The sequence below is a fragment of the Nerophis ophidion genome, linkage group LG29 (genome assembly GCF_033978795.1).
Source record: "Nerophis ophidion isolate RoL-2023_Sa linkage group LG29, RoL_Noph_v1.0, whole genome shotgun sequence".
Classification (NCBI taxonomy): Eukaryota; Metazoa; Chordata; class Actinopteri; order Syngnathiformes; family Syngnathidae; genus Nerophis; species Nerophis ophidion.
Window position 1 is genome coordinate 29,075,772 of NC_084639.1, and position 27,441 is coordinate 29,103,212.

Genomic DNA, 27,441 nt, shown 5'->3' on the forward strand with positions numbered 1-27,441 from the left:
GATCTATCATTATAGCATTCATGAATCATTTATTAAACAGTGTAATAATTGATTACATCGTAAAATAAATATTGAAATATTTAATTCAATATTTACTTAAGGAATTCTGAATTTACTTGAGATTAATTGTTGAAGCATTTGATAACAAATATTTGTTTGATTCTGATTACAACGCCATTGTTTAAGTAATTATTCAATTATTCGTCTTCTATTTCTGCACCTGCAGTTTTATGTGATGTACTTACACTTGTCTGTATGTTGGGAGTTGTCCTTTATTTTGGAGGAGCACACTCTTCGACCGGACGTGGGCGATACCGGAAAGGTCAACATTCTTATCACAGGTTATGTTGATATTATGTTGTTGCAACAGCTCTGGATCACAACACCAACAGGAAGTTAAATCACTATTTATTTGCCAGTTGAGATGAGATTTTTTTTCTGGAAGGAAAATGCGAAGTAAAACATCGGGAAAGAAAACTTATCTGCAGGTGTCTGCGTGAATGATGAGTACTTAAACGGCGGCTGTGTGAATGTGTGAATGTGGAAATAGTGTCCCAAGCGCTTGGCGAACCTTGAAGGTAGGAAAGCGCTAGAACCCATAGACGTCGTTGTCTTATTTTGAAAGTCCGGACGGAAGCAGCAGATGTGCTGAGTGCGGCGAACATCACTGATCCGAGCGGAGCAGGCGGACTTGTCACTTGGAGCTCACTTGCTCCCGACTCAAGCTACAAGACGACAACACAACACAACAACAACAACACAACACGAAACAACAACAACAACAACAGAAGAAGAAGAGCTGCGGTAGACTGGTAAGTGGCCATGACGTCATGTGTGTGTTTAGCAGCAAGACAAGGTGATTGTTCACTAAAGTGTGTGGCAGCAACTTGACTAAAACCGCCGAAGAGCCACAAATGAGAAGTAAGAAAAGAGCAAAAGTGTTTTTGTGTCACGTCTCAGCAACTTGATGGACTTCTTCGATAAGACTTTTGTCAATCAGTCAATCAATCAATGATTAATCACTTGCTTATTTCTGCAAACGGGTCATTCTTTCTCTTTTTACACAACAGAAATATGGATTAGCTTTACTCATCTCCATATTTAACTTAGTGGATTCATTTATAACCTTTACATTTTACAAATTAATAAACAAAAAGTACTTCAAACATTAGCCACGCTAATCTACTTGCTAATTATGTATATTGATAGCCAAGCTAATAAACATGCTAATGAATCTATAATGTTTGCCACCCTAATGAACTTTCTAATTATGTATAATGTTAGCCGAGCTAATTAACGGAACCTCCAATGTTAGCCACGCTAATGAACATGCCAATGAATCTATAATGTTAGACATGCTAATTAACATAAGCTAATATGTCAGACATGCTAATGAATCTATAATGTTAAACATGCTAATTAACATAAGCTAATATGTTAGCCATGCTAATGAACATGCTAAAGAATCTATAATTTTAGACATGCTAATTAACATAAGCTAATATGTTAGCCATGCTAATGAACATGCTAAAGAATCTATAATTTTAGACATGCTAATTAACATAAGCTAATATGTTTGACATGCTAATAAATCTATACTGTTAAACATGCTAATTAACATAAGCTAATATGATTGCCATGCTAATGAATCTATAATGTTAAACATGCTAATTAACATAAGCTAATATGTTAGCCATGCTAATGAACATGCTAAAGAATCTATAATTTTAGACATGCTAATTAACATAAGCTAATATGTTAGCCATGCTAATGAACATGCTAAAGAATCTATAATTTTAGACATGCTAATTAACATAAGCCAATATGTTTGCCATGCTAATAAATCTATAATCTTCCATTTTTTCTACCGCTTATTCCCTAATTAACATAAGCCAATGTGTTAGCCATGCTAATGAACATGCTAAAGAATCTATAATTTTAGACATGCTAATTAACATAAGCTAATATGTTTGACATGCTAATAAATCTATACTGTTAAACATGCTAATTAACATAAGCTAATATGATTGCCATGCTAATGAATCTATAATGTTAAACATGCTAATTAACATAAGATAATATGTTAGCCATGCTAATGAACATGCTAAAGAATCTATAATTTTAGACATGCTAATTAACATAAGATAATGTTAGCCATGCTAATGAATCTATAATGTTAGACATGCTAATTAACATGAGCTATAATGTTAGCCACACTAATGAACTTTAATTATGTATAATGTTAGCCGAGCTAATTAACGGAACCTCGAATGTTAGCCACGCTAATGAACATGCTAATGAAACTATAATGTCAGACATGCTAATTAACATAAGCTAATACGTCAGACATGCTAATGAATCTATAATGTTAGACATGCTAAATAACATAAACTATAATGTTAACCATGCTAATGAACATGCTAAAGAAACTATAATTTTAGACATGCTAATTAACATAATCTAATATGTTAGCCATGCTAATGAACATGCTAATGAATCTATAATGTTAGACATGCTAATTAACATGAGCTATAATGTTAGCCACACTAATGAACTTTCTATTTATGTATAATGTTAGCCGAGCTAATTAACGGAACCTCGAATGTTAGCCACGCTAATGAACGTGCTAATAAAACTATAATGTTAGACATGCCAATTAACATGCTATTGAATCTATAATATTAGACATGCTAATTAACATATGCTATAATGTTAGCCATGCTAATGAACATGCTAATGAATATATAATGTTAGACATGCTAATTAATGTGAGCTATATTATTAGACATGCTAAGGAAGTGAAGTGAATTATATTTATATAGCGCTTTTCTCTAGTAACTCAAAGCGCTTTACATAGTGAAAGCCAAGATTTAAGTTCCATTTAAAGCAGTGTGGGTGGTCCTGTGTCTTACCCAAGGACACAATGGCAGTGACTAGGATGGCGGAAGTGGGGATCGAACCTGGAACCATCAGGTTGCTGGCACAGCCACTCTACTACCCGAGCTATACTGCCTGTGCTAATTAATGTATAATTTTAGCCCTGCTATTAAAAGTAACACAATTAACCCATGATGTTAGTCACATATTAATGAACATACTAATGAATGTATAATGTTAGCCATGTGCTAATGGACATGCTAATCATGTTAGCCACATGTTAATGAACAAGCTAATGAAAGTATGTTAGCCACATGCTAATGAAGGTATGTTAGCCACATGCTAATGAAGGTGTGTTAGCCACATGCTAATGAAGGTATGTTAGCCACATGCCAATGAAGGTGTCTTAGCCACATGCTATAGAAGGTATGTTAGCCACATGCTATAGAAGGTATGTTAGCCACATGCTAATGAAGGTATGTTAGCCACATGCTAATGAAGGTGTGTTAGCCACATGCTAATGAAGGTGTGTTAGCCACATGCTAATGAAGGTGTGTTAGCCACATGCTAATGAAGGTGTGTTAGCCACATGCTATAAAAGTATGTTAGCCACATGCCAATGAAGGTATGTTAGCCGCATGCTAATGAAGGTATGTTAGCCACATGCTAATGAAGGTATGTTAGCCACATGCTAATGAAGGTGTGTTAGCCACATGCTAATGAAAGTGTGTTAGCCACATGCTAATGAAGGTGTGTTAGCCACATGCTAATGAAGAAGTGAGCAGGTAGTAGGAGTTAGATGCTTATGTTGATGAGGTTTTTTTTTTTTACATTTTCTGTAACATTGGCATGTTTATTGATGGATGGTGTTTCTGATCACCTGACCATGGTGACACCAGGAGGACACAACATTAGGAACACTTTCCATGTCAACATGGACAAGTTATTGATTATTGATCAGTGGAAGATTATCAAGGGTTCCTAAAATAATGACCGGCTGTAACAAGATAGTGTGTGTGTGTGTGTGTGTGTGTGTGTGTGTATGTGATCAGCACCTTGACTATCTGACTGTTGACCTTTGACCCTTGAGAGGTGCTGTTAAAGGTTGCTGCTGCGCTGCTTCCTCACATTGTGTGTCGACATGTCTGACTGGACTCAGCTGGCTCTGCTGCTCTGGAAGAACTTCACCTACAGACGACGCCAGACTGTGAGACGCGCACACACACACACACACACACACACACACACACACACACACACACACACACACACACACACACACGTATGAACATCTGCTGTCAATCAATCTATTGATTCTTTGTGGACTTTAAGCGTTTGGGACAACACTGTTTGTGAAGTGATCATGTACACACACACACATGCACATTCACACACACACACACACACACACACACACACACACACACACACCCCTTTAGGACCAGCCTTTCTAGACGTATAAATAATAGGACATACAACATGAATACTATTTGGGACAACACTGTCTGTGAAGTGATCGTGTACACACACCCACACACACACATACACACACACCCACCCCTTTAGGACCAGCCTTTCTAGACGTATAAATAATAGGACATACAACATGAATAATATATACATACCATAGCAAATATAAAACAGCTTGTTGTGAAAAATGAGTTGGAATTTCACAAGAAAAACATAGAATTATGGCAGTTTTATAGTAAAAGTCCTCATTTTACTCCACACAAGTCCATCCATCCATCCATCTTCCTCCGCTTATCGGAAAAACTGAACATTGGTGCAATATTATGATAACCGTTGGAATTTTACTCAATAACAGTCGCAATTGTACAAGAAAAGATGAACATTTTGGCAATTTAATGAAAAAAGTTAAATAAATAAATGGTAAATGGGTTGTACTTGTATAGCACTTTTCTACCTTCAAGGTACTCAAAGCACTTTGACACTACTTCCACATTCACACACACATTCACACACTGATGGAGGGAGCTGCCATGCAAGGCGCTAACCAGCAGCCATCAGGAGCAAGGGTGAAGTGTCTTGCTCAGGACACAACGGACGTGACGAGGTTGGTACTAGGTGGGGATTGAACCAGGGACCCTCAAGTTGCGCACGGCCACTCTTCCACTGCGCCACGCCGTCCCCAAGTTGTCATTTTACTCAACAAAAGTCAGTTTTCCAAGAAAACTTTTATAATGTTGGCAATATTATAATAATAATCGGAATTTTACTTTGTAAAATGATGACAAAAGTCATTATTTTACCCCAAAAATGTCAAGAACAACCAAATAATTGACAATATTGTGATAAGTCAGAATTTTATATGACCCCTATCACCATTTTGCAATAAAACGTAATCAGTTTACATAAATAAAGTAATAAGTTTACAAGCAAATGTTGCAATATTACACAAACAGAAAGAATATGAGAAATTGTTCCTAATTTTATAGGAAAAAAGTCAGCACATTGTGAGAAAAAGACTGCTTTTAGTTCTTTTTGAAAAAGAAAAAAAAATGTGTTTGTAATTGTTTTTTAATCTTCATTATTTACTTCAAGTTACTACAGAATGTCTCTATATACATATTTATTTATCAATTTTGGCCAAAGGGGGCGCATTTCAATTTCTTACACACACTTGTTATTTCATATGTTGACCAGAGGGGGAGCACTTTTAAAAGCGACCCACAGTCAATGTGACAATCCCTCCTTTTTTGGGAGCACCCTCATGTTGATGATGTCACATTGTCTACTGCAGTGGTTCTCCACCTTTTTTCAGTCATGTACCCCCTGTCAACATGTTCTTCATTCAAGTACCCCCTAATCACAGCAAAGCATTTTTGGTTGAAAAAAAGAAGAGTTAAAGAAGTAAAATACAGCAGTATGTGTAACCGGTGGTCTTTTCCTCTGCGTTGTGTGTGATTTATGGAACACCACTGCACTTTACTGATAATACAGAATACAATTGTCATGGACAACTTTCTGCCATCGTGGAGCTCCTCTCCCGTTATCCTAGACAAAAAGGGAAGTTGGAGGGCGTGTCCAAGACAGGTGTCACAGTAATTATTGCAGTAGGAGGGACAAGGAGACAGTGGTTCCACATTGACAAAACATCAAACAACATTCAGGTATTTACATGTAACTTACATAGTTTGTGTAATTATGACAATAATAAAACATTAGAAAATACATTATTTACAAGACGAAATTGACCCTGTTACATATGTCATCAGTTTCTGATTTATTATATTGTATAACAGTGCAAAATATTGCTCATTTGTAGTGGTCTTTCTTCAACTATTTGGGAAAGAAGATATAAAAAATAACTAAAAATTTGTTGAAAAATAAACAAGTGATTCAATTATAAATAAAGATTTCTAATCATCAAGTTAAAGTGTCCTCTTTGGGGATTGTAATAAAGATCCATCTGGATTCATCAACTTACTTCTAGACATTTCTTCACAAAAAAAGAAATCTTTAACATCAATATTTATGGAACATGTCCACAGAAAATCTAGCTGTCAACACTGAATATTGCATTGTTGCATTTCTTTTCACACTTTATGAACTTACATTCATATTTTGTTGAAGTATTATTCAATAAATATATTTAGAAAGGATTTTTAAACTGTTGCTATTTTTAGAATATTTTTAAACAATCTCACGTACCCCTTGGCATACCTTCAAGTACCCCCAGGGGTACACGTACCTCCATTTGAGAACCACTGCTCTAGTGGATGCAATCTTATTGTGTCATCACTTGTTCACACCTCCTCATATGGAAGATACTTTTCCTTCTTCACGCCTCAAGAAGGCTAGAAATACAGGAACACACACCCAATGAAATGTGAATGTTTCATGATGAGGTGAAATGTGATTGTAAAGAAGGTTGGTGTTGCAGCTCCAACTGCTGGTGGAGATCCTCTGGCCGCTCTTCATCTTCTTCATCCTCATCGCCGTGCGACTCAGTTACCCGCCCTACGAGCAACATGAGTGTGAGTGCTCCTTTCTTTCCTGCAACTCTCATATTAACTCTTCATCTGGACACCACACTAACTCTCATCTTAACTCTTCATGTTTACATCACACTAACTCTCATAACAACTATTCATGTTTACATCACACTAACTCTCATCTTAACTCTTCATGTTTACACCACACTAACTCTCTCATCTTAACTCTTCATGTTTACATCACACTAACTCTCTCATCTTAACTCTTCATGTTTACATCACACTAACTCTCATAACAACTATTCATGTTTACATCACAGTAACTCTGTCATCTTAACTCTTCATGTTTACATCACACTAACTCTCTCATCTTAAGTCTTCATGTTTACATCACACTAACTCTCTCATCTTAAGTCTTCATGTTTACATCACACTAACTCTCTCATCTTAACTCTTCATGTTTACATCACACTAACTCTCATAACAACTATTCATGTTTACATCACAGTAACTCTGTCATCTTAACTCTTCATGTTTACATCACACTAACTCTCTCATCTTAAGTCTTCATGTTTACATCACACTAACTCTCTCATCTTAAGTCTTCATGTTTACATCACACTAACTCTTTCATCTTAACTCTTCATGTTTACATCACACTAACTCTGTCATCCTAACTCTTCATGTTTACATCACACTAACTCTCTCATATTACCTCTTCATCTTTACACCACACTAACCCTGTCATCTTAACTATTCATGTTTACATCACACTAACTCTGTCATCTTAACTCTTCATGTTTACATTACACTAACTCTGTCATAATAACTCTTCATGTTTACATCACCCTAGCTCTGTCATCTTAACTCTCTGTTTACATCACACTAACTCTGTCATCTTAACTCTTCATTTTTACATTACGCTAACTCTGTCATATTAACTCTTCATGTTTACATTACACTAACTTTGTCATATTACCTCTTCATGTTTACATCGCACTGACTCTGTCATATTAACGCTTCATGTTTACATCATGAGTGTGACTGCATCTTTCTGTCTATTCACACAATATGTCAAATTGGGTGTTTGTCCACTCACATACAGGCAGGCCCACATGCACCATGTAAATGTGTCTGTCTATTCACACACTATGTCAAAGTGGGTGTCTGTCCACTCACATACAGGCAGGCCCACATGCGCCATGTAAATGTGTCTGTCTATTCACACACTATGTCAAAGTGGGTGTCTGTCCACTCACATACAGGCAGGCCCACATGCACCATGTAAATGTGTCCGTCTATTCACACACTATGTCAAAGTGGGTGTCTGTCCACTCACATACAGGCAGGCCCACATGCACCATGTAAATGTGTCTGTCTATTCACACACTATGTCAAAGTGGGTGTCTGTCCACTCACATACAGGCAGGTCCACATGCACCATCTAAATGTGTCTGTCTATTCACACACTATGTCAAAGTGGGTGTTTGTCCACTCACATACAGGCAGGTCCACATGCACCATCTAAATGTGTCTGTCTATTCACACACTATGTCAAAGTGGGTGTTTGTCCACTCACATGCAGGCAGGCCCACATGCACAATGTAAATGTGTCAGTCTATTCACACATTATGTCAAAGTGGGTGTCTGTCCACTCACATACAGGCAGGCCTACATGCACCATGTAAATGTGTCTGTCTATTCACACACTATGTCAAAGTGGTTGTCTGTCCACTCACATACAGGCAGGCCCACATGCACCATCTAAATGTGTCTGTCTATTCACACACTATGTCAAAGTGGGTGTTTGTCCACTCACATGCAGGCAGGCCCACATGCACAATGTAAATGTGTCAGTCTATTCACACATTATGTCAAAGTGGGTGTCTGTCCACTCACATACAGGCAGGCCTACATGCACCATGTAAATGTGTCTTTCTATTCACACACTATGTCAAAGTGGTTGTCTGTCCACTCACATACAGGCAGGCCCACATGCACCATCTAAATGTGTCTGTCTATTCACACACTATGTCAAAGTGGGTGTTTGTCCACTCACATACAGGCAGGTCCACATGCACCATCTAAATGTGTCTGTTTATTCACACACTATGTAAAAGTGGGTGTTTGTCCACTCACATGCAGGCAGGCCTACATGCACCATGTAAATGTGTCAGTCTATTCACACATTATGTCAAAGTGGGTGTCTGTCCACTCACATACAGGCAGGCCTACATGCACCATGTAAATGGGTCTGTCTGTTCACACACTATGGCAAAATGAGTGTTTGTCCGCTCACAGGCACACACCTAGTAAACAGGTCTGTGCATTCACACACACATTTCAAGTGAACATGTCAGTTCATTCACACAAACACATACTCCCCATGTAAACCTGTCAATCTGTTCACTCCACATATTCCCACAGACTATATATTTGTCTATTTATTCACACAAGCGTACACACACACGTCTCTCCGCTCACACTCACACTATTTTAATGTGTCACACAAACACACACACACACGCATACAAACACACGCGCACACACACCTCTGTCTGCTCACACACAGTATTTTAGTGTGTCACACGCACACACACACACACACACACCTCTGTCCGCTTACACACACTATTTTAGTGTGTCACACACACACACACACACACACTATTTTAGTGTGTCACAGGCACACACATACACACAACATTTCAAAGTGTGTGTCCATTCACACGTAGGAGTCTTTTCTCCCTTGCTGATTGATGAGTGAGGCGTTGGAGGCGGAGCTTCCTCCACAAGTGGATTTATGATTGGATCATAGTTTATGATTGGATCCTAGTTTATGGATGTCATAACTTGACCATAAAGTATGACTGGTCAATATGGCCTTTTTTTAATATCTGGATATGTTTATGCCATATCGCGATACACGATACATATGTGGATATTTTGCCTTGGCCTTGAATGAACACTTGATACATATAATGACAGCAGTATGATGATTCTATGTGTCTACATTCAAACATTCTTCTTCATACTGCATTCATATATGCACATTTTAAACTTTCATGCAGAGAGGGAAATCACAAGTAAAATTGTGTTTATGAAACAGTTATTGGCACAGTGGCACAAACATTCATGTCATTTCCAAAACAGAAAGTGCAAGATTGTCAGAGACATTTTCAGTGTCAAATAAAAAGGAGCTGCATAATAGGAAATAAAATAGTGTTACTCCTTCGCTATGTGGTAGCTTACTACGGACATTATTAAATTCCATTTTTTTCAAACGGTGTTGATGTGGAAATGTTCGCCTCTGCATTTTGTTGGTGTGGCACCAAACGGAGATGTTGCCATGCAGAGTAAGCACTCTTCACTCTCTAGCAGGTGACTTTTCAAATGATGCCACATATTAGCAGTACTGCTACTTTTTATAGCAACGCTTGTACTGCATGCTTGACTTATTACGCTTGTCTGTTCGACATCTTCCCACTTGAAGCCAAACCACCGCCAGACGATGTTGTTTTTCTTGGGAATTAATTCTTCCTTCATTTGCACCTTCTATCTCTCGTATCACCACTCGCACAGCTCTGCTAGCATCTCTGCTAACGTTACGCAGTCTGCTACCTCTCTGCTGGGCGAGGGCGTATACATATGTGAAGGGTGAGGTGACAGTATGTGACGTGTGAGGTGACAGTATGTGACGTAGGACGTGACAGTATGTGACGTATGAGGTGACAGTATGTGACGTAGGACGTGACAGTATGTGACGTATGAGGTGACAGTATGTGACGTGTGAGGTGACAGTCTGTGACGTAGGACGTGACAGTATGTGACGTAGGACGTGACAGTATGTGACGTATGAGGTGACAGTATGTGACGTGTGAGGTGACAGTCTGTGACGTAGGACGTGACAGTATGTGACGTATGAGGTGACAGTATGTGACGTGTGAGGTGACAGTATGTGACGTAGGACGTGACAGTATGTGACGTATGAGGTGACAGTATGTGACGTGTGAGGTGACAGTCTGTGACGTAGGACGTGACAGTATGTGACGTATGAGGTGACAGTATGTGATGTATGAGGTGACAGTATGTGACAAGTGAGGTGACAGTATGTGACGTACGACGTGACAGTATGTGACGTGTGAGGTGACAGTCTGTGACGTAGGACGTGACGTATGAGGTGACAGTATGTGACGTATGAGGTGACAGTATGTGACGTGTGAGGTGACAGTATGTGACGTATGAGGTGACAGTATGTGACGTGTGAGGTGACAGTATGTGACGTATGAGGTGACAGTATGTGACGTATGAGGCGACAGTATGTGACGTGTGAGGTGACAGTATGTGACGTATGAGGTGACAGTATGTGAGGTATGAGGTGACAGTATGTGACGTGTGAGGTGACAGTATGTGACGTATGAGGTGACAGTATGTGACGTATGAGGCGACAGTATGTGACGTGTGAGGTGACAGTATGTGACGTATGAGGTGACAGTATGTGACGTATGAGGTGACAGTATGTGACGTATGAGGTGACAGTATGTGAAGTATGAGGTGACAGTATGTGAAGTATGAGGTGACAGTATGTGACGTATGAGGTGACAGTATGTGACGTATGAGGTGACAGTATGTGACGTATGAGGTGACAGTATGTGACGTATGAGGTGACAGTATGTGACGTGTGAGGTGACAGTATGTGACGTGTGAGGTGACAGTATGTGACGTGTGAGGTGACAGTATGTGACGTATGAGGTGACAGTATGTGAAGTATCAGGTGACAGTATGTGACGTATGAGGTGACAGTATGTGACGTATGAGGTGACAGTATGTGAAGTATGAGGTGACAGTATGTGACGTATGAGGTGACAGTATGTGAAGTATGAGGTGACAGTATGTGACGTATGAGGTGACAGTATGTGACGTATGAGGTGACAGTATGTGACGTATGAGGTGACAGTATGTGACGTGTGAGCTGACAGTATGTGACTTGTGAGGTGACAGTATGTGACGTGTGAGGTGACAGTATGTGACGTATGAGGTGACAGTATGTGAAGTATGAGGTGACAGTATGTGAAGTATGAGGTGACAGTATGTGACGTATGAGGTGACAGTATGTGACGTATGAGGTGACAGTATGTGACGTATGAGGTGACAGTATGTGACGTATGAGGTGACAGTATGTGACGTGTGAGGTGACAGTATGTGACGTGTGAGGTGACAGTATGTGACGTGTGAGGTGACAGTATGTGACGTATGAGGTGACAGTATGTGAAGTATCAGGTGACAGTATGTGACGTATGAGGTGACAGTATGTGACGTATGAGGTGACAGTATGTGAAGTATGAGGTGACAGTATGTGACGTATGAGGTGACAGTATGTGAAGTATGAGGTGACAGTATGTGACGTATGAGGTGACAGTATGTGACGTATGAGGTGACAGTATGTGACGTATGAGGTGACAGTATGTGACGTGTGAGCTGACAGTATGTGACTTGTGAGGTGACAGTATGTGACGTATGAGGTGACAGTATGTGACGTATGAGGTGACAGTATGTGACGTGTGAGGTGACAGTATGTGACGTATGAGGTGACAGTATGTGACGTGTGAGGTGACAGTATGTGACGTATGAGGTGACAGTATGTGACGTATGAGGTGACAGTATGTGACGTATGAGGTGACAGTATGTGACGTATGAGGTGACAGTATGTGACGTGTGAGCTGACAGTATGTGACGTGTGAGGTGACAGTATGTGACGTATGAGGTGACAGTATGTGACGTATGAGGTGACAGTATGTGACGTGTGAGGTGACAGTATGTGACGTATGAGGTGACAGTATGTGACGTATGAGGTGACAGTATGTGACGTGTGAGGTGACAGTATGTGACGTATGAGGTGACAGTATGTGACGTATGAGGTGACAGTATGTGACGTATGAGGTGACAGTATATGACGTGTGAGGTGACAGTATGTGACGTATGAGGTGACAGTATGTGACGTATGAGGTGACAGTATGTGACGTATGAGGTGACAGTATGTGACGTATGAGGTGACAGTATGTGACGTATGAGGTGACAGTATGTGACGTATGAGGTGACAGTATGTGACGTATGAGGTGACAGTATGTGACGTGTGAGGTGACAGTATGTGACGTATGAGGTGACAGTATGTGACGTATGAGGTGACAGTATGTGACGTATGAGGTGACAGTATGTGACGTATGAGGTGACAGTATGTGATGTATGAGGTGACAGTATGTGACGTATGAGGTGACAGTATGTGACGTATGAGGTGACAGTATGTGACGTGTGAGGTGACAGTATGTGACGTATGAGGTGACAGTATGTGACGTATGAGGTGACAGTATGTGACGTGTGAGGTGACAGTATGTGACGTATGAGGTGACAGTATGTGACGTATGAGGTGACAGTATGTGACGTATGAGGTGACAGTATGTGATGTATGAGGTGACAGTATGTGACGTGTGAGGTGACAGTATGTGACGTATGAGGTGACAGTATGTGACGTATGAGGTGACAGTATGTGACGTATGAGGTGACAGTATGTGACGTATGAGGTGACAGTATGTGATGTATGAGGTGACAGTATGTGACGTATGAGGTGACAGTATGTGACGTGTGAGGTGACAGTATGTGACGTGTGAGGTGACAGTATGTGACGTGTGAGGTGACAGTATGTGACGTATGAGGTGACAGTATGTGACGTGTGAGGTGACAGTATGTGACGTGTGAGGTGACAGTATGTGACGTGTGAGGTGACAGTATGTGACGTATGAGGTGACAGTATGTGACGTATGAGGTGACAGTATGTGACGTATGAGGTGACAGTATGTGACGTATGAGGTGACAGTATGTGACGTATGAGGTGACAGTATGTGACGTATGAGGTGACAGTATGTGACGTATGAGGTGACAGTATGTGACGTGTGAGGTGACAGTATGTGACGTGTGAGGTGACAGTATGTGACGTGTGAGGTGACAGTATGTGACGTATGAGGTGACAGTATGTGACGTATGAGGTGACAGTATGTGACGTATGAGGTGACAGTATGTGACGTATGAGGTGACAGTATGTGACGTATGAGGTGACAGTATGTGACGTATGAGGTGACAGTATGTGACGTATGAGGTGACAGTATGTGACGTATGAGGTGACAGTATGTGACGTATGAGGTGACAGTATGTGACGTATGAGGTGACAGTATGTGATGTATGAGGTGACAGTATGTGACGTATGAGGTGACAGTATGTGACGTATGAGGTGACAGTATGTGACGTGTGAGGTGACAGTATGTGACGTATGAGGTGACAGTGTGTGACGTATGTAAGAATGTGCGCTTGCTGTCTGGCAGAAGGAGAGACAGGAAAGAGTGAGAAGAGCCTGTAGTGTAATGCCTGCAGCTAAAGTGAAGTGAAGTGAATTATATTTATATAGCGCTTTTCTCAAGTGACTCAAAGCGCTTTTACATAGTGAAACCCAATATCTAAGTTCCATTTAAAGCAGTGTGGGTGGCACTGGGAGCAGGTGGGTAAAGTGTCTTGCCCAAGGACACAACAGCAGTAACTAGGATGGCACAAGTGGGAATCGAACCTGCAACCCTCAAGTTGCTGGCACGGCCACTCTACCAACCGAGCTATGCCGCCCCAACAAAAGCAACTGCGTGATAACATATACTCCAATATTACCATGTAGTCATTTTCTATATTGCACACAGACACACCTGGGGCGGCATTGCTCGGTTGGTAGAGTGGCTGTGCCAGCAACTTGAGGGTTGCAGGTTCGATTCCCGCTTGTGCCATCTTAGTTACTGCCGTTGTGTCCTTGGGCAAGACACTTGACCCACCTGCTCCCAGTGCCACCCACACTGCTTTAAATGCAACTAAAAAATTGGTGTCTCTATGTAAAGCGCTTTGAGTCACTTGAGAAAAGTGCTATATAAATATAATTCAATTCACTTCACTTCACACCTGCGATGTATCGTGTACATCCATATATCGCCCAGCCCTACCATAAAGGTGGTCATCATCATCAGAAGAACCAAGAAGTCTTCTTTAATCAGTAGATCACCTTAGATGACCTTTGGTTTACTTCAGGTCACATTACAAAGCTGATATCGACTTTTACTGTGGGGCGGCATAGCTCGGTTGGTAGAGGGTTGCAGGTTCGATTCCCGCTTGTGCCATCCTAGTCACTGCCGTTGTGTCCTTGGGCAAGACACTTTACCCACCTGCTCCCAGTGACACCCACACTGCTTTAAATGTAATTTAGATATTGCTTTTCACTATGTAAAGCGCTTTGAGTCACTTGAGAAAAGCGCTACATAAATATAATTCACTTCAAAAATTCACAAAAGTAGAAGTAGTAGAAGAAGAAGGACTATGACATAGTTCATAGACTTTTACTGTGGAGAAGTAGTAATAGAAGGACTATGACATAGTTCATAGACTTTTACTGAGGAGAAGTAGTAATAGAAGGACTATGACATAGTTCATAGACTTTTACTGAGGAGAAGTAGTAATAGAAGGACTATGACATAGTTCATAGACTTTTACTGAGGAGAAGTAGTAATAGAAGGACTATGACATAGTTCATAGACTTTTACTGAGGAGAAGTAGTAATAGAAGGACTATGACACCGTTCATAGACTTTTACTGAGGAGAAGTAGTAATAGAAGAAGAAGAAGGACTATGACATAGTTCATAGACTTTTACTGAGGAGAAGTAGTAATAAAAGGACTATGACATAGTTCATAGACTTTTACTGAGGAGAAGTAGTAATAGAAGAAGAAGAAGGACTATGACATAGTTCATAGACTTTTACTAAGGAGAAGTAGTAATAGAAGAAGAAGAAGGACTATGACATAGTTCATAGACTTTTACTAAGGAGAAGTAGTAATAGAAGAAGAAGAAGGACTATGACATAGTTCATAGACTTTTACTAAGGAGAAGTAGTAATAGAAGGACTATGAAATAGTTCATAGACTTTTACTGTGGAGAAGTAGTAATAGAAGGACTATGACATAGTTCATAGACTTTTACTAAGGAGAAGTAGTAATAGAAGGACTATGAAATAGTTCATAGACTTTTACTGTGGAGAAGTAGTAATAGAAGGACTATGACATAGTTCATAGACTTTTACTGAGGAGAAGTAGTAATAGAAGGACTATGACATAGTTCATAGACTTTTACTAAGGAGAAGTAGTAATAGAAGGACTATGAAATAGTTCATAGACTTTTACTGTGGAGAAGTAGTAATAGAAGGACTATGACATAGTTCATAGACTTTTACTAAGGAGAAGTAGTAATAGAAGGACTATGAAATAGTTCATAGACTTTAACTGTGGAGAAGTAATAATAGAAGGACTATGACATAGTTCATAGACTTTTACTGAGGAGAAGTAGTAATAGAAGGACTATGACATAGATCATAGACTTTTACTGTGGAGAAGTAGTAATAGAATAAGGACTATGACATAGTTCATAGACTTTTACTGTGGAGAAGTAGTAATAGAATAAGGACTATGACATAGTTCATAGACTTTTACTGTGGAGAAGTAGTAATAGAATAAGGACTATGACATAGTTCATAGACTTTTACTGTGGAGAAGTAGTAATAGAATAAGGACTATGACATAGTTCATAGACTTTTACTGTGGAGAAGTAGTAATAGAATAAGGACTATGACATAGTTCATAGACTTTTACTGTGGAGAAGTAGTAATAGAAGGACTATGACACAGTTCATAGACTTTTACTGTGGAGAAGTAGTAATAGAAGGACTATGACATAGTTCATAGACTTTTACTGTGGAGAAGTAGTAATAGAAGAAGGACTATGACATAGTTCATAGACTTTTACTGAGGAGAAGTAGTAATAGAAGGACTATGACATAGTTCATTGACTTTTACTGAGGAGAAGTAGTAATAGAAGAAGAATAAGGACTATGACATAGTTCATAGACTTTTACTGTGGAGAAGTAGTAATAGAATAAGGACTATGGTGGTTCCTGGTGTTTCAGGAATGTTGTGCACTGATTCACTGACTTGGGACGTCTGACATGTTCTTACTTGTTGGTACGAAACCTATGAAAAGTTTCTTTTTTTTTCCTTTTTTGTGTAGGCTGGCTGACACATTTGAACATGACTCAATGTTCCTTTGTCTTTTTAGCCTAAATTCTGTCTCTTTACTATAAGTTATGTGTCTTTCTAGCCCAACTTTTGTCTTTTTACTATACGTCCTATGTCTTTCTAGCCCAACTTCTGTCTTTTTACTATACGTCCTATGTCTTTCTAGCCCAACTTCTGTCTTTTTACTATACGTCCTATGTCTTTCTAGCCCAACTTCTGTCTTTTTACTATACGTCCTATGTCTTTCTAGCCCAACTTCTGTCTTTTTACTATACGTCCTATGTCTTTCTAGCCCAACTTCTGTCTTTTTACTGTAAGTTATATGTCTTTGTAGCCCAACTTCTGTCTCTTTACTATAAGTTCTATGTCTTCCTAGCCCAACTTCTGTCTTTTTACTATAAGTTCTATGTCTTTCTAGCCCAACTTCTGTCTTTTTACTATAAGTTCTATGTCTTTCTAGCCCAACTTCTGTCTTTTTACTATAAGTTCTATGTCTTCCTAGCCCAACCTCTGTCTTTTTACTATAAGTCCTATGTCTTTCTAGCCCAACTTCTGTCTTTTTACTATAAGTTCTATGTCTTCCTAGCCCAACCTCTGTCTTTTTACTATAAGTCCTATGTCTTTCTAGCCCAACTTCTGTCTTTTTACTATAAGTTCTATGTCTTCCTAGCCCAACTTCTGTCTTTTTATTATAAGTACTATGTCTTTCCAGCCCAACTTCTGTCTTTTTATTTTATGTTCTATGTCTTTCTATCAGTACTTACTTGTTTCCATTATATATTTTCTATTATATAGTTTCTATCACTACTCTATTGTTTTTTTTAGTATAAGTTCTATGTGTTTCTATCCCTACTCTATTGTGTTGCAATAAAAAATGTTCTATGTGTTCTATTAAAAGTTCTACATGTTTCCAGTCTAAGTTGTATGTGTTTTATATTAAAAGTTGTATGTGTTTCTGTATTAAATGTTGTGTGTGTTCCCAGTATAAGTTGTATGTGTTTCTGTATTAAAAGTTGTGTGTGTTCCCAGTCTAAGTTGTATGTGTTTCTGTATTAAAAGTAGTGTGTGTTCCCAGTCTAAGTTGTATGTGTTTGTAGAGTAGTGTGTGACAACCTTGCTAGTGTTGAAAGACAGGCATGGAGGAGAAGATGGGTGTTGTTGTCTTATCTAATCGCGGCGTGATAACGAGCAGTCCAGTTGGCTTCTAAAGGTTCTGATTGCGTGGTGTTCACACAGTCATCAGGGTCAAGGTCACTGGCTCCGCCCCCTTGCCCTGGCACATGATTAAGTGAAGCCCCTCTGACCCTCTTGACTTTGCATGCCAACATGGACAACTTCCTGTTCCTGTCCACAGGTCATTTTCCCAACAAGGCCATGCCCTCAGCCGGCACGTTGCCATGGATACAGGGCATCCTCTGCAACGCCAACAATCCCTGCTTCCGCAGCCCGACGCCAGGAGAGTCTCCGGGCGTGGTGGGCAATTTCAACGACTCTATGTGAGCCCCACTTGCCCGTTTCCCCGCCACAACTTCTATTCATCACTCGCACATCTTTGCCTCCGCAGAGTCTCTCGCCTCTTCTCAGACGCCAAGAAGATTCTCTTGTACAGTCAGAATGACAAGAACTTGGAGGGCTTCAAGGAGCTGGCCCGGGCCCTTCGAGCGCTCCAGAGCAGCAGGTCAGGTGAGGAGACTCCGCCCCCTCTGCAAACACATGCTCTTGGTCACGCCCCCTTCCTCTCACCTGCTACCTCTTCTTCCACAAGCTACATGAGGTACAACATGTGTTTATTTGCAAAGGTAGGTAGCGTTCCTACCTTTCATCTTCTTGCAGCAATGCCAAAGCTAGCAACTTCTAAACGTCTTCCAGTGTTCGACACACAGGTGCCAAAGTCAATCCTTTTAACTACTTCATATTTTACCACATTTGTTTCAGTCGGACACAACAAATATATGTACTGCTGGAAATTGCATACATTTGCAACTTTAATAGTATCCAATGTTGCAACAAATATTACACGATATTATCATACTTTGCAAATATGTTTTGTCTAAATAAAAATACTTCACTTTACAGCAAACTACCCATCAAATTCGTAAAATGACAATCAATTTTACGTCAAAAAAAACCCTACTGTTTTTTGCCTTAAAATTGTGTTGACTGAGCTGTAAAATCTTGTATATAAGGGTGTATTACTGTAAATGTTTTTTACGCTAGAAAAAGTGGCAGCTAAGTTGGCAGAATAAAAGAAGAAGGTGTAGAGTTTTTCCATGAACATCATGTTGTAAAAAACAATGTACATTCAACACAAACATTCTGCCAACTAAGCTGCCAGATTTTTCCCTAAACCCCCCCCAAAAAAACAGAGGTACTTTTTTTAGATTTAGTGTAAAATGTTATAAAAAAAAAATAAAGAAAACACTATGGTTGACAGTAAAATGTTGTAAACGTAAAGTTTTGAGTGTAAAATGACTTAAAAGAATGTATGTCATGCATAGTGAAAATAAAGTGATTGATTATTGGCCCTCTGATGGCGGCATCACTGCCCTTTGACCTCCCTGCTCTCAAACAGCCATGGGGGAGGGGGGCCTCCAGCCATAAAACATGTAAAAATAAGTCATATTATTGTTTTTTTTATTATTCAACGCTTAACTCTTGAGATCAACTTCTATCTGTTGATAAATTTGAAAAAAAAAAATTTCATTTATTTCTTTTGCCCTTTTTGTCAAAGAAAACCATGTTTTTTATGGCAAAAACACAAAATATGCTGTAGTTTCCTCCAAGTCCAGTTGTTGATGTGAAGTCATTGGAGCCTTACATCCCTCAAAAATCCACAACACCATTGATTTGAATACATTATTCATTGTTGACTCTAAGCAATGACAGTTTTCAAAAATACAATCCCAGAGATCAAAACACTCTAAAATATAGTTTTAAAAAGTTGTTTTGACTTTTAACACCTCAGATCAATCCGTCGATTTTACGTTTTGAATTTAAAAAATGATATGTATATTTTTTTATAACAAACAGAAAATATGCAATATTTCCACCCCCAAATATTTCAAAGTATTGTATATGATGTGAAGTACTTGCAGCCTTGAACAGGTCAATAATTAACAATATTTATTTCATTCGTTGACTAATAATAAAGGCCTTGATTGATGAATATTTTTTGAGCAATGAGAGTTTTAAAGAAAAAGCCGACTGCACGGCAGCTTGCTGTTGTTAGAGTCACCATTGCAACCTTCACCTGTCTGCTCTTTTTTCACACTTTTTGATGGGTTTTTTTTTCCAATAGTCTTTCTTGAACAATGAGCAGCTCTTGGGACACTTGTGTTCTAACACCTTCCATTTGGCTGAAAGCATTGCCCCAACAGGAGTGGAGACTCACGAGCTGCTATGGTTAGCATGCTAGTGATGAGTAGCCGTGTCATAGTGGCAAGTTTTGACGTCCCGTCCTCTTGCAAGAAGAAAAGTGATGCGCTTCACATGAAAATGCAGTTTTTCAACTGAAGTGGAGCAAAGAAAAGCTTACTTTCTTGTTCTTTGAACAATGGAATGTTGTGCTTTGTGCAGTAATTATCTGGTGTTGTGTTTCCAACCTGCTTGTGGGGCCAGGTGAGCTGTTGTCGTACTGTGAAGCTGCTCAATTCCACCCATTAGAGACTCAGCAGGTCTGACTGAGCTGTGGTCTTAACCAGCCAATCAGGAGTCAGTATTCTGCATGTTCTTCTTTACCTTTGTCACCATTGTGTTCTTCAACCCTTGCTCCGCTCACAGTCACGTTGCCATGGTAATGTGCTGTGGAGGAGATGATTCTGAGGTCATGCGGTGTAATAGTAATAGTAATAGTGAAAATAATATTGTTAGTTGTAATAGTAATAGTGGTGTCAATAATGGTTGCAATGTAGCAGATATGTTAGCAGTTGTGTAATATTTCATGTTAACAGTAGTAGTAGTAGTGGTAATGGTAATAGTAGCATTAAGAGTAATGGTAATGTACATTGTAGTGGCTGTGGTGGTAGTAATCATTGATGTAGTGGTAATGATATGGTAGCAGTAATAGTAGTGGTAATGGTAGTGGTAATAATAGTGTTAATTGTAAAAGTAGTGGTAGTGGTAATGTTAATGGTAACAATAGTGGTATTAGGCGTGGTAATGGTAGCATTAATAGTAATGGAAATAGCAGTGATGGCAATGATAGTGGTAATGGTCATTGTAATGATAGTAGAGGTAATGGCCTTTGTAAATATATAGTAGTGGTAATGATAATAGTAGTACTAATAATGATAGTGGTTATAGTAGTTGTAATGATAGTGGTGATGGTAATAGTGGTGGCGAATGGTTGTAATGTAGCAGTAATGGTAGTAGTAGTGTTACTGGTCATCCATCCATTTTCTACCGCTTATTCCCTTTTGGAGTCGCGGGGGGCGCTGGCGCCTATCTCAGCTACAATCGGTAATAACAGTAGTAATTGTAATGATAGTGGCAATAATAGTGGTAGTGTTAATGATGTTAATACCAGTATTGGCAATAGTAGTGGTAATGGTATACAGTAATAGTAACGGTTGTTGAAATAGTAGTGGTACTGTTAATGGCAATGATAGTGTTAATGTCATGGTAATAGCTGTAGTAGTGGTAATGGTCGTATTAATAGTAGTGGTTATTTAGAGGTGATGGTAGTTGTAATGATATTATAGCAGTCATAGTAGTGTAATGGTAATAGTTGTGGTAATGGCAATGATAGTGGTACTGGTGATAATAATGTTTGTAGTCGTGGTAATGGTAATAGTATTGGTAATGGTAGTTGTAATGATATGCTAGCAGTAATAGTTCTGGTAGTAGTTGTGGTAATGATAAAAAAAAAGTGGTAACGGTAATATAAGTAGTAATAGTAATGGTAACAATAGTAGTAAGGATAATGATAGTGATGATGTAATAGGGGTGGTAATAATGATCTGTGTTAGTGGTAATGGTAATAGTAGTAACAGCGGTAATACTATTTGTAATGGTAACATTAATGGTAATAGTAATGATAGTGGTAATGGTAATTGTAATGTAATGGTAGTGATGATGCTAGTGGTAATGGTAATAGTGGTGTAATGTAGCAGTAATGGGAGTGGTCATGGCAATGACTAGATCGCTAGACAATGTCACTCGACTAGATCACTAGACAGAGTCTCAAGACCTGTTCAGTAGACTGGATCACTTGACTACGTCAGAGGCGTGTATTGGGAGAGTATGGCCAACTCGCCATATGTCGTCACGTGAGGGGCTTTTGACCAATCCTTTAGGAGGTCCTACTTGGTCAGGGTGCCGTTTTCACACCAACTTTGGAATTGACTTGGCCACACTTTCTCTATACACACCGTAGCTCTGGACTACCTCGATAGATTATGTCACTAGACTGGATTACAAGACTATGTCAACTGTTGAGATCACTAGACTATGTTACTAGCTCAGGTCACTAGACCAGACCATTACAGTATGTCATTAGACTGTGTCATGAGACTAGATCACTACACCATGTCACTAGACTAGATCACTAAACTGCGTCACTAGACTACATCATGAGACTGGATCCTGACAATATGTCACTACACTACATCAATAAATTATGTCGCGAGACTATATCATGAGATTAAATCCATAGACTATATCACTGGGCTACGTCACAAGACTAGATTGCTAAACTACGTCAATAGATTGTGTAACTAGACCAAATTACTAGACTATGTCAAGAGTCTACATCCCTAGACTATGTCTCTAGACTAAATCACTAGACTATGTCATTCAACATGATACTACGCTACATAACTAGACTACATCACTAGATAATGTCACTAGACCGGATCACTAGACTATGTAACTAGAACAGATACTCATACTTGTAGATCACCAGACTGTCACTAGACCAGCTCAATCGAGTATGTCACTAGACTGCATAATTAGACTACGTCACTAGACCAGGCCAATAGACTACGTCATTATATTATGTCACAAGGCCAGATCACCAGACTACGTCATGCTAATATATTATGTCACTAGACTAATACACAAGAATAAGTCACGAGACTACATCACCAGACTATGTCACTGGACTGTCACTAGACCAGATCATACTCTATGTCCATAGACTACATCACTAGACTAGATCACTAGACTGTCACTAGACCAGATTACTAGACCATAGGTGTACCCCGCCTTCCGCCTGAATGCAACTGAGATAGGCTCCAGCGACCCCGAAGGGAATAAGCGGTAGAAAATGCATGGATGGATGGATGGATTACTAGACTATGTCACTAGAGCAGGGGTCACCAACCTTTTTGAAATCAGGAGCTACTTCTTGGGTACTGATTAATGCGAAGGGCTACCAGTTTGATACACACTTAAATAAATTGCCACAAATAGACAATTTGCTCAATTTACCTTTAATAAATGAATCTACATATATATATATATATATATATATATAGATATATATATAGATATATAGATTCATTTATTAAATTATAAATATATATATATAATATACAAAAAAACTTCCGTAAAAGGAAAAAAATGTACGCCGGATATATATATATATATATCTATATATATATATATATATCTATATATATAGATATATATATATATATATATATAGATGTATATATATATATATATATATTCTATATATATATATATATATATATATATATATAGATAGATATAGATATAGATATATATATGTAGGTGTGGGAAAATCTCCTGATGATTGAGGGAACCCCTCATGAAACAGTTCTGTAGAGATGAAGTAGTCTTGTGATTTTTCCCACACCTACATATTGCGCTCTACCACGGTATCGAGCACTATTCTCTGGATAATCCAATCAAGACATATATATATATATATATATATATATATACATATATATATATATATATATATATATATATATATACACATATATATCTATATATATATATATATATATCTATATATATATACACATATATATATCTATATATATGTATATATAGATATATATATGTATATATATATAGATATATCTATATATACATATAATGGGTATCTCTGTCTGTCATTCCGTCGTACATTTTTTTCCTTTTATGGAAGGTTTTTTGTAGAGAATAAATGATGAAAAGAACACTTAATTGAACAGTTTAAAAGAGGAGAAAACACGAAAAAAATGAAAATTAAATTTTGAAACATAGCTTATCTTCAATTTCGACTCTTTATAATTTAATGTTCAACCGAAGAAAGTGAAGAGAAAAACTAGCTAATTCGAATCTTTTTGGAAAAAAATAATAATAATAATTACGGAACATCATTAGTAATTTTTCCTGATAAAGATTAATTTTAGAATTTTGATGACATGTTTTAAATAGTTTAAAATCCAATCTGCACTTTGTTAGAATATATAACAAATTGGACAAAAGCTATATTTCTAACAAAGACAAATCATTATTTCTTCTAGATTTTCCAGGACTAAAATTTTAAAAGAAATTCATAAGATTTTGAAATAAGATTTATATTTGATTGCACAGATTTTCTCAATTTTCCAGAATAATTTTTTTGAATTTTAATCATAATAAGTTTGAAGAAATATTTCACAGATATTTTTCGTTGAATAAACAGAAGCTAAAATGAAGAATTAAATTAAAATGTATTTATTATTCTTTACAATAAAAATGTAAAAAATACTTGAACATTGATTTAAATTGTCAGGAAAGAAGCAGAAGGAATTTAAAAAGGTAAAAAGGTATATGTGTTCAAAAATCCTAAAATCATTTTTAAGGTTGTATTTTTTTTCTCTAAAATTGTCTTTCTGAAAGTTAAAAGAAGCAAAGAAAAAAAAAAATTAATTTATTTAAACAAGTGAAGACCAAGTCTTTTGAATATTTTCTTGGATTTTAAAGTTAAAGTAGCAATGATTGTCACACACACACTAGGTGTGGCGAAATTATTCTATGCAATTTTCAAATTCTATTTGAGTTTTGTCTCTCTTACAATTAAAAATGTCGAGCAAAGCGAGACCAGCTTGCTAATGAATAAATAGAATTTAAAAAATAGAGGCAGCTCACTGGTAAGTGCTGCTATTTGAGCTATTTTTAGAACAGGCCCGCGGGCGACTCATCTGGTCCTTACGGGCGACCTGGTGCCCGCATTGTGGACCCCTTCACTAGAGTATGTCATTAGACCACATCACTAGACTCGTTCTACATATGTCACAAGACTATGTCAATAGAGGATGTCTCTAAAGTCTGTCACTGGACTAGATCCTTAGATTATGTTACCAGACCAGATCACTAGACTATGTCATGAGACCAGATTAGTAGACTAGATGACTAGACTGCAACACTAGACTACATCAGTAGACTATATGACTAGACTGGATCACTAGACTACATCAATAGACTATGTGACTAGACTGGATCACGAGACTATATCAGTAGACTAGATGACTAGACTGGATCATTAGGCTACATCAATAGACTAGATGACTAGACTGGATCACTAGACTACATCAATAGACTAGATGACTAGACTGGATCATGAGACTACATCAATAGACTAGATGACTAGACTGGATCACTAGACTACATCTATAGACTAGATCACGAGACAACATCAATAGACTAGATGACTAGACTGGATCAGTATACTACATCAGTAGACTAGGTGACTAGACTGGATCAGTATACTACATCAGTAGACTAGATGACTAGACTGCATCAGTATACTACATCTGTAGACTAGATGACTAGACTGGATCAGTACACTAGATGTCTTGACTGGATCAGTAGACTAGATGACTAGCCTGGATCAGTAGACTGGATCAGTAGACTAGATGACTAGACTGCATCAGTATACTACATCAGTAGACTAGATGACTAGACTGGATCAGTAGACTAGATGACTAGACTGCATCAGTAGACTGGGTCAGTAGACTAGATGACTAGACTGCATCAGTAGACTAGATGACTAGCCTGGATCAGTAGACTGGATCAGTAGACTGGATGTGAGTGGTCTAAAGTGATGAAGAGACCAAACATCTTGGAAGACAACTCCAACATTTGTGATTGATTAAAGGCCTACTGAAACCCACTACTACCGACATTGCAACACATGTCAATAGGGCCTTTTTAGTTTACTAAATTGCAATTTTAAATTTCGCGCAAAGTGTCCTGTTGAAAACGTCGGTATGATGACGCGTGCGCGTGACGTCTTGAATTGTAGCGGACATTTTTTTCCAGCCCGATCCCAGCTATAAGTAGTCTGCTTTAATCACATATTTACACAGTATTCTGGACATCTGTGTTGCTGAATCTTTTGCAATTTGTTCAATTAATAATGGAGACGTCAAAGAAGAACGATGTAGGTGGGAAGCGGTGTATTGCAACTGCCTTTAGCAACACAAACACAGCCGGTGTTTCCGTGTTTACATTCACAAAGGTGAAGCTTTACTATGGAACAGAGCGGTCAAGCGAACATGGTTCCCGACCACATGTCAACCGGCAGGTTTCGGTGAGAAAATTGTGGAAATAAGTCGGCTCTTACCGTAGGCATGAGCGGCGCTTGCGTCCTTCCTCGTACACCTGTCAAAGAGGTAGCTGTGTGGCTTCCCTCAGAGACACTGGCGGTCACCACACCCGTGGCCACACCCCTCCGATTTTCAGGTACGACAGTATAATCTCACTACAACACTAGTAACACAATAAGCAGACAAGGGATTTTCCAGAATTATCCTAGTAAATGTATCTAATAACATCTGAATCGCTCCCACTGCCCTGTCTTTTTTTTTTCTAGTCCTTCACTCTCGCTTTCCTCACCCACAAATCTTTCATCCTTGCTCAGATTAATGGGGAAATTGTCGCTTTCTCTGTCCGAATCGCTCTTGCTGCTTGGTGATATGATTATAAACAATGTGAGGAACCCTTCAACCCGTGACGTCACGTGCACATCGTCTGCTACTTCCGGTACAGGCAAGGCTTTTTTATTAGCGACCAAAAGTTGCGAACTTCATCGTGGATGTTCTCTACTAAATCCTTTCAGCAAAAAATGGCATTATGGTGAAATGATGAAGTATGACACATAGAATGGACCTGCTATCCCTGTTTAAATAAGAACATCTCATTTCAGTAGGACTTTAAATGTCCTGAGAAGATTGAGCATGATGTCATGTTTATTTCAGCATGAAATTTGGTCCATATGAACTTTATTACCGGCCCATTTTGAGAACACTTTTCATTGATTTGTAAAATGGTTTATAACTGTATGAATGTGTGAATGCAGGAAGAAAAGCAACGTTCTACCTCCATCCACATAAACGATCCAAAACATCTTCTGTTGCGCAATCCAGCATGCCCAACATGTGACACATTCTCTCCACACTGCCTGTGTAGGAGGGCTGCGTGTCCCAGCATGCACTGGGCCAACACCAAGTCTCCCAGCAT

The 27,441-nt window shown here is 38.7% G+C and overlaps 1 protein-coding gene across 3 annotated transcripts in view; it reads left to right on the forward strand.

The window, feature by feature from the left end:
• Positions 1–647: 647 nt before the first annotated feature.
• abca4a (ATP-binding cassette, sub-family A (ABC1), member 4a) overlaps positions 648–27,441 on the forward strand; it is a 28,280-nt gene continuing 1,486 nt past the window's right edge. The window contains exons 1-5 of one of the 3 annotated variants that reach the window (XM_061891567.1): positions 648–812; positions 3,968–4,084; positions 6,782–6,875; positions 18,335–18,476; positions 18,545–18,663. In XM_061891567.1, coding sequence (XP_061747551.1) covers positions 4,019–4,084; positions 6,782–6,875; positions 18,335–18,476; positions 18,545–18,663 — 421 coding nt within the window. In that variant the 5' untranslated portion in view covers positions 648–812; positions 3,968–4,018. Of the gene's footprint in view, positions 813–3,929; positions 4,085–6,781; positions 6,876–18,334; positions 18,477–18,544; positions 18,664–27,441 lie in introns of all 3 variants that reach the window. The other 2 variants (XM_061891564.1, XM_061891566.1) reach the window with 2 other exon arrangements.